The 15,812-nt window shown below is 42.9% G+C and overlaps 1 protein-coding gene across 9 annotated transcripts in view; it reads left to right on the top strand.

Annotated features, from left to right (window-relative positions):
- The window catches only part of larp1 (La ribonucleoprotein 1, translational regulator), a 55,628-nt gene extending 39,878 nt beyond the window's left edge, over window positions 1-15,750 (top strand). For 4 of the 9 annotated variants that reach the window (XM_012922023.4, XM_004561781.6, XM_012922024.5 and 1 more), the window contains 15 exons: window positions 265-417; window positions 2,907-3,069; window positions 4,540-4,684; window positions 5,178-5,358; window positions 5,540-5,721; window positions 6,035-6,139; window positions 6,339-6,665; window positions 7,596-7,719; window positions 10,114-10,319; window positions 10,418-10,524; window positions 10,707-10,864; window positions 10,991-11,135; window positions 11,340-11,449; window positions 11,560-11,687; window positions 12,416-15,750. In XM_012922023.4, the coding sequence (XP_012777477.2) occupies window positions 265-417; window positions 2,907-3,069; window positions 4,540-4,684; window positions 5,178-5,358; window positions 5,540-5,721; window positions 6,035-6,139; window positions 6,339-6,665; window positions 7,596-7,719; window positions 10,114-10,319; window positions 10,418-10,524; window positions 10,707-10,864; window positions 10,991-11,135; window positions 11,340-11,449; window positions 11,560-11,687; window positions 12,416-12,640 (2,459 nt within the window). In that variant the 3' untranslated portion in view covers window positions 12,641-15,750. The remainder of the gene's footprint in view (window positions 1-264; window positions 418-2,906; window positions 3,070-4,539; window positions 4,685-5,177; window positions 5,359-5,539; window positions 5,722-6,034; window positions 6,140-6,338; window positions 6,666-7,595; window positions 7,720-10,113; window positions 10,320-10,417; window positions 10,525-10,706; window positions 10,865-10,990; window positions 11,136-11,339; window positions 11,450-11,559; window positions 11,688-12,415) is intronic. The other 5 variants (XM_012922022.3, XM_012922021.3, XM_012922019.3 and 2 more) reach the window with 5 other exon arrangements.
- The last annotated feature ends 62 nt before the right edge of the window (window positions 15,751-15,812 follow it).

Genomic DNA, 15,812 nt, shown 5'->3' with positions numbered 1-15,812 from the left:
TGTGCATGCTCGACTGCTAATTTTATACTTCTGCTTTGATAGCTTCACTATTCAGCTGTGCACTTCACGTATTACTCCACTTGTGTTCAGGAAATGAAATCTACTCGCTGTTAGGAAGACGCTGTATCGTATTCAAATGTGTTTTATCACAATTTAGAAAACTAGTAAGAAAGAATTAGTTAGCCTCATTGGATATTTGTTCAGACCTACTTATCCAGTCTGGTTTAGTGTTTGCTGACAGGAATATGGTTGGCTTCCCTGCAGATTGGCATAGCCAAAAGTATGAGCGCGAGTGGCGTGACGACCACGATGAGGTTTCCAGCGTGAAGAGTGAGGGGGCGCCATTCCGCGGAGGATTCAGAGGTCGAGGACGTGGAAGAGGAAGAGGTCGGGGACGAGGCAGAGGTGCCGGGAGAGGTACATCTTACTCGTTTTAGACGACTCAAAAATATCAAAAGAACACTTTTTTTTTTCACCGCTAGGCAGGTGTCCTCAAAATGTTTATAAGTAATATAATATGAACATCGCTTTTGTTTTGTTTTTTTTAACCACAGTAAGTTGTTTTTTTTTTTTCCTTTTAAGTTAAAAGGCTGACCAGACTGCACTGACAAATCAGCATCATGCAGGATACTTACACACGTTTCCTAATTTGAGGTCTGAATGCACTGAAGCAAGGTGGTAGCCAGATATAGTGCAATAGCAGTGACACAGCAGAAGTCACATCTCAGCACAAAAGTAGCCTTGTAGTGTTTTCTCTGGAAATTCTAAGAAAAAGTATAACATGATTTCTTAATGCTGGAGAAAACGAGCTGCACAGTATTGTCACATAATAAAGCGTTTCTTCCTTGGATGGCATATCCTGGTTGGAGCTTTTTAACCAGCAGCAGCAGAAACTTCCATCCACCATTTGTTCTTCCTGTCATATGGACCGCAGCTAGCAACGCTTGTTTGAATGTGTTTACATTTGAGCTGCACTGGCTGTACTCTGCTGTGTATTTTTTAGCCCCAAGTGGTGAAACAGGTTTATTTTTCACTGTTGGCAGGAACTGTTTTCATGCATATTTATGCAGAGTATTGTGTGTGGAGATTGTTGAAGTAGGCCTCTTTTTAGATACTGAATCATCATTGGAGGCACACGAGTGTTCCTCGGTCTTGGACGTGCCATTGTGCACACCAGGGGACGTAAACGTGGGGTATCGCTATATAACATTTTTATATCACTTAAGAATTTACAGCTATTATTGCAGACGCTGTGATATGGCAGAGCGCTTGGTATCACTATAAGAGATGTGCTGCAGAAGTGATGAGCTCTTCATGTCTCTTCTCTGACTAAACATCTGTGGAGAGAACTTTCACAACTCTGATCTCAGCACTGAAAGTAAAGCTGCCTGGGCTAAATCCTTTCAAAATTACTTTCACAGGAGACATCGCAGTTTTTAATTTTGTACCGTTTGGTTGGTGATGTCAGTGTTTTGAGTGCTTTGACAAACCCATTACCCACACAGCTTTTGTGGAAAGACTCCCCATGAACTTAAGTGAATTTGTCTTAATAGTATAGTTTGAGGGTTTTACTTCCAGTCCAGTCTTCTGTTCATCTGCAATCATGGAGTACAGCAACTTTCTCTTTATCAATGTTTCAAGGATTTAAGCTGGTGAATTGGATGAATTAAGTTGGTACAGGTAGACAGTGTCTTATCTAGTTTTGGTTGCTTTGGCTGCCACGGCTCTGAATCCGAGTGTTTGATGACCCTGATCTGGCCCCCACCAAGGCTAGAGTAAAAACAAAAAAGTGCAATAACAACCAGAGAGTGTTGGAATGAGGACTGGCCTTGGCTCCAGCAGGAGAAACTGGTTTCCCTGAAGGCTTGTTGGTTTTGGCCAGAGTCTCCCTCCCACTTCCCTGTTGTTTTCACTCTCTTCATACATACATTTTTCCTTATTCCAACCCCCCCACCTCTCTCTTCATGTACTCATTTTCCTCCTTTTATCCTAAACCCTCCTTCCCAGAAGCACCGGCTACTCATAAACTTTATAACGGTGCCCAAAAATGTGAGTGAAGCAATTTTATTTCCACTTTTCTCCCTTTTTTCCAACTTTTTTTGAGGTTGTTGACTTTGAGCAGCGCTGAAGAGACTTTCAGTTAATGCTCAGCACATGAACTTTGTCTTTGTGTATTTACTCAGCCCTCAAGTGGGTGCCCTCCTACATATGCCAATACACATACACACAGTGTAATTGTATTTTAAGAGGCTCACTGCTCCTTCACTTCTGCGTTCTTTATAATTTACATCTTAACACATTTTTTTTTCTTGGCTGTGCCTTGAATAGCTTTTGAGTTAAACAGCAGTTAAACTTGAGACTTATTCTCATTAATCTGCTCCTACTTACTGATTGTCAGTCTGCTGTTTTCATTCTTGTGTAACCTTCGATAATTCTCACTCCTAACTATAACTAGCAGCGTAAGTGACAATATGGTACGAAAGAGATGCAATAAATGGAACATTTAAAAACTATTCTTAGGGGATTTTTAATAGAAATGGTGAAACACAACAAAATTAACAGTACTTGAATAAGAATTAATGCTTTGGGGGTGAGTGTCAGTATAAGAGTCTTCTCTCATGTCTTCAATGTGAGAGCCATCAGATAGCATCGATCTGAGAACAAAGATGCACCTCCCAATCAATTTTGCTGCCTACTAATAGCAAGTGGAAGAATTTTAATCTTTTGATTGGCTGGTTTTGCAAGAAATGAATAGTAAAGGGTAAAAACGATGTGAGCACTGATAGCTGAGAAGGTTCACAACGCAGAGAGCATCTGCTGTTCCCGTGCACAGTCTTTCACACGAGTAATGTATGCACGCCGTGCTGCACGCTTTCTGTCTAACCGACTGCTCCTCTCCCTTCAAGGCCACTACGACTATCACTACAGCTACAAGTCCTACGACGTAAAAGACGGACCCTACGGACAGAAGTTCAGCAACTCTGTGACCTACTATTATGACAACATGAGCAGCAATGACCTTTACTCTGTCGATCAGGATCTGCTGAAGGACTACATCAAGCGGCAAATGTGAGTTTAGCTTTTCTGTCACAGGAATAGGTCGATGTCGGGGGGGGGGGGGGGGTAGGTAAACTCGTATTTATTGGGTTGCGTTCAGACATTATGTGCAGATGTGCTGCAGAAGTGATGAGCTCTTCATGTCTCTTCTCTGACTAAATGACGGTGGAGAGAACTTTTCACAACTCTGATCTCAGCATTGAAGCATAATGAGATGAAGTGATTGGCTTTTGCAAAGATGGCAGACCTTAAGGTTGCATGATGTCACATCTTGACGTCATGGCTTGGCTTTTCTTCCTCCTAAGATTAGAGCTGCTTAATTTGGGGAATTGCTGCAAATAATGTCAGTTAAATGGGTTCTACTGGTACAAACTGTTATTAGACATTTGTGGTGTGGCGCTGGAGATGGAGCTAAACATCATCGGTGCTTGACACTAGCAGCTTGAGCCTCTACACTTGAATCTGGTTGGTGGCCGAGTTGCACTGTGATTTGCTTGATAAGGAAACATGGAGAAACCCCCCCCCCCCCAGTATTTCTGGTTCTGCAACATCAGCTTTGATCATTTGCGTTCATCTTTCAGCACTTTGCAGTTGCATCTCACTCTCCAGATTCTGAGTAGTGTGACCTCATTTGTCTGGCACCAGATTTAAACGGCTATTGTTCCACCTCATTGTGTCGTATTCTGGATTTTGTTTTAGGCAAATTATCTGTGTGACACGGACACACACAATGAATCAAACTATGATGGATCAAAAAGAAACTGGTTTCATCACATCTTTGTTCCCATTACAGTCAACTGCTTTAAACCAGAGCTGTTAAACTGATTGAAGTTGATCAGCACCTTAGGGCCCAGTTTGATCTTACGAGGTTCAGATCTCAACTGATGTCTAGAAATCCTTCAAAGTTTTCATACGTTTACACTCCTGTGTTGTAAGACTGTTATCCCCACAGCAGGACTAGCAGTGCATTTCACTGATGAAATTGGAGTCATTTTCACTCTTTGGAAAGTCACACATTTAGTTGATTTTGGACTCTTTCGGAAAGCCACATTTGGCCCCCGGTCTGCATGCTTAACAGTCTTGTTGTCGATAAGTGGTTAAGTTTACTTCACTTATAAGAATAAAGTATCTCTTTTCAACATTACTGAAGCTGTTCAGATTATACCTGACATAGTCCAGTAAAGCACCTGCTGCTGGAGATGCTGTGTGTGTCGAAACAATACATTTTTGGCCAACTTACTCAGGCTCTGAAACCTTGTTAAATCCTCTGTTTTTAGTTTGGAAGATATGTGATGACTGTTGACATCTAGACAATGTTACATAACCAGTCGTAACAAAAATAAGTTTTCATTCAGTCTTTCCCTGTGATTTTTTTTTTTTTTTTTTCTTTTCTCACTTTACTTCCCTCTGATGTCAAAGACTAGGCATGAAATACCAGCATCTGCTGACCACTTTTCTCCCTGTGTTTTTTTTCCCTTCCAGTGAGTACTACTTCAGCCTAGACAACCTGGAGAGAGACTTTTTCTTGCGGAGGAAGATGGATCAGGAGGGTTTCCTGCCCATCGGACTCATCGCCAGTTTTCACAGAGTTCAGGCCCTCACTACCGACGTCAACATCATTCTGGATGTAAGCGCGTTTCTTTGACTGGTTGAATGATGTCAGTCAGTGAAGACATTTAAAAATTCATGTTAAACGCAGTCAGAACTGGTCTGAAAGCGGCTGTAGGACAGAAAAACAAGCAATTAAATTGCATAAAAAATAATGTGAAGCAGCGTTCAAGTTAAAATGCACTAAAGGAAAAAAACCTTTGGGGACTGTGTTTTCTAGAAGCTTCTGTAGTTCATTATGTGAAACAATTTTCTGTCCAGAAGTAGCTCGAGGGTACCAAACAACAAATATTTGGCAGGTCATTTTTGGGTTTTTGTACAACTTCAAAAAATGAATAAATACATTAAAAAATGATGCAGCTCTAATTAGTGACCTTTAGATTTGCTACTGGGATATTTTCACCTTTGGACAGAGTCAGTCTGGGTAGTTTTCCCGTTTCTTGTCAATACATGAATGGTCGCAAATTTCTACTAATCACCTGGGCTAACCGGTCCCTCATCTGTCCCGTCAGGCGTTAAAGGACAGTAAGGAAGTGGAAATTATTGACATGAAGATCCGTCGGAAGGTGGACCCGGAGAAGTGGCCGCTGCCGGGCCTGAACATGCCAAACATGCCGCACACGCATACGGACTTCTCCCAGCTCATCAACTGCCCCGAGTTTGTTCCAAGACAAATGGCTGAGGAGCCCAGAGGTGAGCACTCTGACCTGAAGCTGCACATTTTGTAATGTTTAGCATTTAACTGACCCTCAATTCTGCATCACGTGAAATGAGCATTTCCCTCATTTACATGAAGAAAGTGAGAATTTTAAGATAAGTAATCCTTGCCTGGTGATCAAAGTTAATGTTGACTGTAATCTTCTCTCTGCTGCAGGTCTGCCCAGGGCCTCCACACCAATGCAACAACAGACCAAGGCTGAACCAGATGTCTCCAACCTCAAGACCATGCCCAAGGGCCTCTCAGCTAGTCTCCCTGACCTGGACTCAGAGTCCTGGATCGAGGTTAAGAAGAGACCCAGACCTTCCCCGGCCAGACCCAAGGTCAGCTCAGAAAAGGTGAAATTCAGAGCAAAACACAAACGAGATGTTGAATTAAAAACGTTTTAAGAAGGAAGTGATCATGTGTGGTTGTTAGACAAAATGAACCTCTAATATAATGACTATCATATCACTTTTGCTTCACAGCAGCAGGCACTGCAGTTTATTTTATTCTTTTAACTGCAGCATATATTTTTGCATGACCCCATTGCATCACTTTCCTTTTGTTTTAGTCTTTTCACATCATTCTTTAATCAAACCTCGCTTTCCGTACCCTCCTCCACCACCTCCTTCCTTTATTTCCCCTTGTTTGATCGGTTGACTGATGAAGTCCTCCTCATTACACCATCAGCAGCAGAAGGAAAAGGATGAGTCGATTCGCTCCCCGGTGCCCCAGCCCGGCTCCTCACCCTCCGCTGCTACCTCAGGAAATAAGGTGAGGAAGGAAATGTGTGTTTATATAATGTGTTTGTGCTATTTTATTTAGAGTCTTGTTGAGATTGAGACTGTAGCTTCATCTTTCTGCAACTCTGTGATTTTTAAATCTGCACCTTTTTTAATCTTTATCAGTTTTTCAGTTAACTTACATAATCAGCTAACGTTTGAATATTTTTGTGCTTTGTTTTGTCACTCAGGACGGAGCCGAGCAGGACGAACCCGAGGAGCTCGACTTCATGTTCGACGAGGAGATGGAGCAGATGGACGGACGCCGCAACACCTTCACCGACTGGTCCGACGAGGAAACGGACGGTGAGATCGACGACCACGACGTCAACAAGATCCTGATCGTGACGCAGACGCCGCCCTACCTGAGGAAGCACCCGGGAGGCGACCGCACGGGCCACCACACATCGCGCGCCAAGTTGACCAGCGAGCTGGCCAAGGTGATCAACGACGGGCTCTTCTACTACGAGCAGGACCTGTGGGACGATACGTACGAGCCCGAATACGCCACCATCAAGGTGAGGATGTTCTGCTTGATTCTGCACTTAATCTGGTGGGTTATGAGACGACGACGTCCTGATGTAGAAGTCGGACAGCGTCCAGGTTGTGTCGCTGCCATGTCAGACACGTTTCCACCTGAAGCCTGGTGATGAGTAGATCCTTCAGCTGTTTCTGGATATGGAAACAAAACACCCAACAGAGTTTTTTGTTGTTTTTGTGTTTTTTGTTGTTGTGGCCGCCCATTGTTGCATTGTTGAACTCTTTGTGGCGACCTTCACGTACTCGCCGGCACAAATCCTGTGTCGTGTGGAACAGAGTGTTGCTGTTTATAAATAAACCCCACACGCAAGGCCTCGGCCTGAGGGCTCGAGCTGATGGGCTGCAGGGGAGCTAAAGATGGAAGGTCAGAGATCTGAGGATGCTCGGAGGGATAGAGCCAGTGTGAGTCGCGCTTGATGATCTTGGCAGGGAGGATGATTCGTCGCTGTTTGGTTTTGGTGGCGTTTTTAAACTAGCTTTGTTGTAGAAGGAACAAGAAAACATGCTTTACGGATGTATTCATGTGCAGAAACTTCAGGGTACTTGTGTTGATGTGAACCTGCTGGCTGCTGCGCTCGTGTCAGAGCAGTCAGATGTCAGATATGAGGGCGAAGAGAGTGTTTCTAGCAGCTATTTTTTGCAGTTGTATCTCGCTCTCCAGACTGCTGAAGATAAGGTCTGTTAATAATCGGTTTTGTCCAGAATGTAAGAGACATTTCCTGTGGTGTTTTGGAGTTTACAGGGAAATAATATGAAAATGACTTTATGTGCTTTTTTTCTGGACGATTGAAGTTGGCTTTAAACTTTTATATTTTAATTAATTTGTGACGTTTTCGTATCACGGTTCCCAGAAAGAGACATTTTGTCACGCCTCGTGCATTAACATGTGATTTTTCTCATTTTTACAGCAAGAGGTGGAGAACTTCAAGAAGGTCCACCTGATCAGCCGTGAACAGTTTGACTGCTTGACCCCTGAGCCGCCTGTCGACCCCAACCAGGAAGTCCCACCAGGCCCCCCACGACCCCAGCAGAGTAAGGACTCAAAAACACAGCCAAATATACAACGCTTTTGTGTTTTTAAATAATTATCACACCCAAATCTGAGGATTCTGAGGGAAATCTATGCTGTATACATGTCACAAACTCTAGAGACCTCTCTAGAAGGAAAACACCATGACAGGCCTGTTCACTGCTGTTGAATTCTCCTTTGCGTTTCTGGCTACCTTTTCAATGCAGTTTTTGAATTTATCATTGAAAATAATAATCATTGTCTTAGTACAATCATAGCATCAATATAAGGACTCACAAATGTTAGTAAATTCCCAGATGGAGATTGCCAAAACTATTGAAATGAACACGAAGGGGTGTACAAAGAAGTGGAAATAATAATAAATGCCTTTTTTGGGGTGAAAACCCCCCCAAAACAAATTGTCCACAACAAAGAGTCAAGTGGCTGGCACCACATGACCACACACTCCCACACTCGTGACCACAAGATCATTAACACAAAATGTACCAGAGACGGTAGGGCTGTTCGATATAACGATATATATCGGATGACGATATAAAAACGTCGATCGTTTCATTTTACGCTATCGCTCGTTTCGTGGTGTCGCAAAATAAACTTTTTACGGCAATATTTTTTCATCGTTTTGATGGTCACTGTAGTGGCTATATTAATTTCTTAAAGTTCTCTCTTTCTCTTATATTTAATATAACCACACTATGGACGGACAAGCGCCTGTTTTTATGCGTTGTCGTTAGCAACAATGACTGTAACATCATTGCGTGTCCGCTTGTTTATGTTCCACATAAACCTTTCACAATAAAGCTCAGGATCCTGTTGAGACTTTTCAAAATAAACTGAATCACGTGAAAGAGCAGATTATTTACGGATGAGAACCAAAAAAAGAGCCGCCAGGTGCTAAAAAATAAACCTTAGACTCAAACGTTAGAACAGGCTTTTCCCCGCAGCACGCCGTGTGATAAATACTCACAAAGAAAACAGCGGCCGTTACAGCTTATGTCTAAAAATGTGTAGTTTCATGCATCGGTTAAAACACTCGACTCCAGGTACACGACACGCAGCTGGAAACACTTCACGCAAGTAGAGCTGCCCGAGATTCACAGAATTTACAGACAATGTTACATTTTTGTGATTTATATCGTTATCGGACGATAAAATTCTTATATCGGGATATGAGATTTTGGTCATATCGCACAGCCCTAAGAGACGGTCATAAATGCTGGAGGTGATGCTACGACCCACGGCTCTACAAAAGTTCACCACGAACGTCTAAATCACCCATAAGAGATACAGAGAGAGCTGCAAACTGGGCTCTGTTTCACTGAAAGAACAGTCGGGCAGTTCTCGGCTTGTCCAGACCTTTTTTGTTTTCTTTTTCTTCCCCCCCCTCGTGTAGGACCCCCATCTTGGAAAAATTCCTAGATGGGAGTCAAGTCTAAGAAGATGAACCCATTTTTAAAAACCAGGCAACCTAGCAGAACCCAGATGAAGAATGGCAACACAACTAGAAGAGCTTAAAAATATAAAATAAATCTCATAGTTGTTGGGGGGATTTTTGTATTGCTGCTTGTGTAAAGAAAGATTTGACGCGAGACCGAAACAGACTGGAAATGAATCAAGAGGATGGGCGTCAGCAAAAACAGAGCAGTGATTCATAGAAATCGCATTTTTATTTTACAGCAGATACATTCAACAGTGCTAATAAATATGCCAACATGTCGACATAGTCCTATGTGAACAATGGTCTGAAGGAATCTTTGAACTCCCTTTGGAACAATTTCCTGAGAGGAAAATTTTGATGGAATGACAAAGGATTGGGTAGAAGAGAGGCAGCATGCTGCTCTAAATAATGTCATATTCTTCTGATCTTTCTCTAATTTTAAAATTAGTTTTATTGTGATCGACTCGCCATTAAACATGCTCTGTTAAAGCACCAGCGCTCCACACGTTACTGTGGAAAACCATTGAGTGTTTTGTCCAGAGGTCGGTCTAAAATGACAGAAATGCGGTCTCGCTTTATGACTTGCAAGACAGAGACGACCCAATTTCCAGCAACTTGGTGGTACTCTGTAGGAACTGTTACTGGTCTCCAGTTAAAATCTGCAGTCTTTAAATGTGCTGTAAACGGCTTTAATAACACTCACTATTTTCATTGAGTCATTTTTGTTCAACATCACTCGCATTAAAGAGACATTAAGAAGTTCTGAATCCATGTTGGTTCTGTGGTAACAGCTGTGGCTTTACTGTAGTCCATTATCATCACACTGTGAAATAAATGAAGCTATAAGATCAAAGATGTTGTGACATTAGATGTCTCTTAAAGTGTTTAAGTGTGTGTCGGGACTTTGCGTGTGAAGTTTTTCGGTTCTTTTCTACAACAAATCTATCTTCGTCCACAGTCCCCACAGACGCTTTGGCAAACAAACTCTTCGGTGCCCCCGAGCCCTCCTCAATAGCTCGCTCGCTGCCAACTACCGTGCCTGACTCGCCCAACTACCGCAGTGCCCGGACGCCCCGCACGCCTCGCACGCCTCACCGGAAGGACCCGACCATGACGCCTCGCTTCTACCCAGTTGTGAAGGAAAGTCGGCCCGTCGATGCCAAGGTGAGACGTTGGAATTGTGTTTTAGTGGCAAAACCTGTTGGGTTCAGCATGAAAAGCTCAGCGACTAAACGTGTTGATTTTTCCCCGCGCCCTTTTAGACGCCTAGGAAGAGGAAGACCCGGCACAGCTCCAACCCGCCCCTGGAGTTCCACGTCGGTTGGGTGATGGACTCCAGAGAGCATCGGTCCCGTACCGCCTCCGTCAGGTGAGACCCTCTGCTCTCTGTTACACGCTCTGCAGTCAGCTTTGATAATACCAGAACATAAAAGGAAAAGCATAGAAGATATTCATATTGTGTACATATTGTGATCACAAGACTAAAGGTTTACTGAAGGTGGACTTACTTTAGTAGATCTCCACCTAATCCTCCACCTTTCTCTCTATCAGCTCTAATGCAAGCCCATCGGAGGGCACCCCCGCCCTGGGTAACATCGGCTGCACTCCCCAGTCCCTCCCCAAGTTCCAGCACCCATCGCACGAGCTGCTCAAGGAGAACGGCTTCACGCAACACGTTTACCACAAGTACCGCCGGCGTTGCCTAAACGGTGCATTTCCTCGTTTTTAAACATCCCTTAAGTTCTGATCAGAGACTGTTTAGCATTAATTATTACAAGTTAATTGAAACTGTGTCCTTTATCTTCATGTATTTGACCACTTTTTCTCCATCACAGAGCGGAAACGGCTGGGAATCGGCCAGTCGCAGGAGATGAACACGCTCTTCCGATTCTGGTCATTTTTCCTGCGGGACCACTTCAACAGGAAAATGTACGAGGAATTCAGACAGCTGGTAGTCGAGGATGGAAAAGAAGGATATAGGTAAGATCTGCAACCTGTGTATGTAGCAGTGACATTACTATTGGACAGTTGGATTTACGTGATGAGGAGAAGAGCAGATGTAAAGCTTTGGCAGCACAGTGGAAACGGGCTCTGTGCAGCTGTCTGAATCTAGCTTTTGTTATTTCCAAAGCTCGGTGTGATCTAATTTCTCTTGTTTCCTCTCTCGACGCTTATGTGTTGCAGGTACGGTTTAGAGTGCTTGTTCAGGTACTACAGCTACGGTCTAGAGAAGAAGTTCAGACCAGACATCTTTAAGGACTTCCAGGAGGAGACCATGAAAGACTACGAAGCTGGTGAGGAAACCTTAAAACACTCTCAGAGGCACCTCAGCAGAGATTTTTATATGAACAAGCTCTTGTCTTCTGTACAGTCACGTTTAACAACATTTGTTTTCTGACCACAGGGCAGCTGTATGGACTTGAGAAGTTCTGGGCCTTCCTTAAATACTCCAAAGCCAAGAACTTGGAGATTGAACCCAAGCTGCAGGAGTGCCTGAGCAAGTTTAAACGCCTCGAAGATTTCAGAATCGACGTAAGTTAAATATTCTTTGAAGTTTGTAGGTATAAGCAGGCTGTAAGGTGTATAATAGGGCTGAAGAGACATGATCTTACTTCCAGTATCGATGATCAGTTCTTAGGTAAGAAAGATTAACTGAGATACAAAAGTTCATAAGAAATTATCCTGAAAAGATTTGAGGTCACACATGAAGTGTCATATCGGATTTAAGCTCTCTGTGATAATAAAGGATATAATCTGATATTTAAATGCTAAGATGAGCCTAAAATTGGTTCACGAACTAACTTCAGGAAGATGATGTGACTTCTGACAGGTGAAAGAAGATGAGCATGAAAGATGTGTGGTCCTATGTCACACTGTGGACAGTTTCAAAGTTGGGTGTCTTCCAAACAAACAACATTTCGATTTAGGATGATGGTCTCACAATGCGTCTACTGACAGGGAGGAAAACAGAAAGTCGGACCAAATGGATGCAAGTGAAATGTGTAAATGGAGTTGAGCCTGAGCAGCAGAAGCTGTTTGCATGTTTCCTTATACTGTTATCATGATCTCACTGACTGAGGCATCCCACGGAAACAGATACTGTCCTTGGTGCTGATTCACTAGGTTTTATCTGTTTTATCAGGAGTTTACGTGCTTCAAGTTTTCTCCTGTTTGTATCAATAAGAGCTTAAAGGGTTTTTTGAAGCGCAGCATGTTGTTGCCTTAGGCGTGTTATCTAACACGATTATTTCTGCTTCTAGCCGCCTATGGAGGAAGGAAGTCGCCGAAGACACTCGTCCAGTGGGGATGGTCGCCGCCGGCACCCCTCTCAGCCCTCCAGCCGTCCCCACAGTCAGGCCAGCTCAGGCCCCACCCACGCCACCACCACCCAGGTTCCCACAGCCAAGGATGATGCCAAACCTACCAGCCACAAAGCCCCGGCTCCCACTGCTGATCCCGCATCAAATGCCAAAACACTGAAGTAACTCCACAAACACACTGGCCCACACAGACTAAATTAACCAAGTCTGCAAGTCGCCGGTTCTCTCTGCGCCACAGGAGGGGGAGGGGCATCCAGCTCTTCATTTCAAGCATGTGATATCTTTTTTCTTTTTTTTCCCCTTGTTTTTGCGCCTGTGAAAGGTTTGATAAATAAGAGAGACAATAAATAATATGCCTCGGTTTATTGATCACTGCTAAGGTTTCTGAACTTTTTGTCTTAATGAGGCAAGCAATGGATGGGTCGACAAACCCATCCATTGCAAAACACTTGTGCAGACCTTCGCCGGATGGTTTAGGTTTAACATTCTGGAAAAAAAAAATTTTTTCTTCCCTCCTTGTTTTTGGCCCCTCCCTCCCTGTCTCTGGGACCCTCTTTGATCGTCACTGTCCTGCTGGTTGAAAGATCTTTGATCCCTCATCCAAATCTCAGATTAATGATGACTATTTCTTCAGCACGAAGTGGAATTTGAGATGTGGAAATAGTTTGAACAAGACTGAGCATCTAAAAAAAACGCAAAAACAAGCCCCAGTAACGGCCCGCTGGAGGCCGTACTGCTCTTTGACATCCAGTCGGACCAAAGTGGTTAGAACCGAGCAACTAACTTTTTCATCCGCAGCGCCCTGAGAGTTTTCAAAGGGCTAATATATGAAAAAAATAATTTACCTTATGGCTGCACATTGGAGGGGGAAAATATTTAAGGAAGCAAATGATTAAAAAAAAAAAGAAAAAAAAAAGAGAGAGACTTGCATCAACCCCTTGCTATGGACAAGATCATTGAAAGTTGCCTTATTTTAATGGTTTTACTGCTTCTAAGTTGTGCCCGCCACCTTATTGTCGATTGTACAGCATCAGTCACCCATATATCTCACCACCATTTCCAGCTGAGGCCACTAGTTGGTGCTCTCTGCCAAATTTATTTTCCATCCCCCTCAGTCCCCTTTCATCTGTCTTCCAAGTGTCATTTGGTCTGTTACAAGTCCTGTAATTCATCGCTGTGATTGCAAGTTGTGGCTTTTTGTGCTGAAACACGTCAACCTGGTGAAAGTTTGTCAGCGCCCCACCCCTCGCGAAAAAAATAAAATAAAACACTTAAACGTGATGGAGAGTTGGGGTTGATCTCCCTTTGGGTGCTACCTGACTTTCTGTCGTCCTCCACCTTCCCGTCAGATGAGCTGCATCCATCCGTTTGTCCATCCATCCATCCATCCATCAGTTGATCATCAGTGACGCTACAGGACTGGAAATCATTACAATCTGGATTACTTGAAGAGGCGATGGTTACAAAGAGGACCGTCGTCCTGTGACGCAGGTGCTTTGGGTGGAGACACTAACGATGCTAAGACGTTCAGCGAGCTGCCCGCCACCGCTTCCTGGTTCTCACACGGATCCAAACGTAAGGTGCAGGCAAAAACACGGACAGGCAGGTACTGATGTAGCAGCGTGGGCACGCTCAGTAGAAAACGCACCGCTCGACGTCTTGCCTCACTGTGGACTGGATTGTTTGTTCACAACCTGTTGAGTCGTCACTCTTCGTACAGGACTATTAAATCTGATGATATCAAGCAGAAGAGCGACTCTTCCTCCACGAGTGTAAATGTGAAATTTGAGAGATGAACAGAAAAGATAACAGCTCCCCACCTCTTGTTTTATTGTCTATAGTACAGATATATATTTGCCTTACATGTGTACGTACTCTAACTTTTTTTTTTTTTAATGGTCTCATGATTTATCTTTAATGCATTTTAATTTCAATTTGCAGTGTTTGTAGTGTTGTAATGCTGGAGGAGCGCTCTGTGTCAGGCTGATATAAAAACAGAAATGGGAACGTAGCTCACATCGCAAAAGGGAAAGTTGACATCAGGGCGTCAACGGGTCTTCAATGTTTAAAACGAAAAATAATGTGTAAGCTTCTAGTGTTTCATGTTGAAATCAGTTGATTTGATATTTTCTTTTTAGTGAAGATGAGAGAAACATCTCTAATATTACTCTTTTATGCAGCCTTCAGTTTTTCTACAATTAGAATGTATGCAAAGTCTAAAAAAACTGAAGAAAATTCTTTGATTTTTGGGTTTGAACTCAACCAGAAGTTCATCAAATTCTAGTTAAAAGAAATTATAAAAAAAAAATGCACATGTGCAAATAGACATGTGGGAAGAAGTGTTTCCTGCTGACCTACTGAGTGCTTGTAGCTAATGTTTGCTCCAGTCATAACTTCAGTTTGAAACTGCATCAGACACCTGTGCCTGTCTTTCTTTTTTTTTGGGGGGGGCCCAGAGGTGGATGTCACATTGTCCTGTCAGTGTTATGTTGTTCAGTTTCTTCCTCTTAAATTTAGAGTTGTATTTAAATGCAAAGTGAAGCTGTACTTGCTTTTTATTTTTTTTTTTGCCCACCCTCCCCTTTAATCTTTTATCTTCAGGGAGATTTGGATCAGTTTCAGTTGAAACATCAAAGTGTTTACTGGAGAGGAGGAAAAAAATGAGCTATGAAATAATTCAGAAATGAAAACTCATTTCCCAAAGCCGGCAAAGCCTTTGATGTGATCATCACTCGTCTCGGGACATTTGAGGGGATTCAGGTGCTTTGGGAGTTTTCATCCATCTCTATCGGCATTGAACTGCTGCTGTCCATATAAACTCTAGGGGGCGCTGCCTGTTCAGCTGGTCAGAGTTCCCAGCTGTGCGGGATAAAAGATGGACGTATGGAAGGAAGAGAGGAAACTGAGCAAGATGTGATGTCGCTCAGAGGAATATGGCTGGTTATGATGGCTGGAGACTGGGAGGACAAAATTCCATAAAGCCATATGAATAAGAAATAACTGTATATGAACATCAATAGTTCATTACATTACAGTATCCTAGGCTTGTCATGAGGAAAAAAAAGATGAAAACGAGGAAAAAAGGAACAAAAAAATATATAAAATGGAAAAATGTAAAATACTTGAATGAGATCTTGTATTATAACATTTAATATTCATAATATCTGCTTTGTAGGCTGACGTGATTCGCTATTAGTGTTATTTGTAATTTGTAGTAATTATGCTTTTCCTTTAATAAAGAAAAAAACCCACAAAACGCACAAAAAAACCTCAAACACCAGGTGTCATGTGATCATTCCTATTGTCTATGAAACCCACAGAAAGACCACATGCTTTT

This window comes from Maylandia zebra, linkage group LG10 (assembly GCF_041146795.1).
Source record: "Maylandia zebra isolate NMK-2024a linkage group LG10, Mzebra_GT3a, whole genome shotgun sequence".
In the NCBI taxonomy this organism is placed as follows: domain Eukaryota; kingdom Metazoa; phylum Chordata; class Actinopteri; order Cichliformes; family Cichlidae; genus Maylandia; species Maylandia zebra.
The sequence above is the reverse complement of the archived record's forward strand: the minus strand, read 5'-3'. Positions and strand labels throughout refer to the sequence as shown.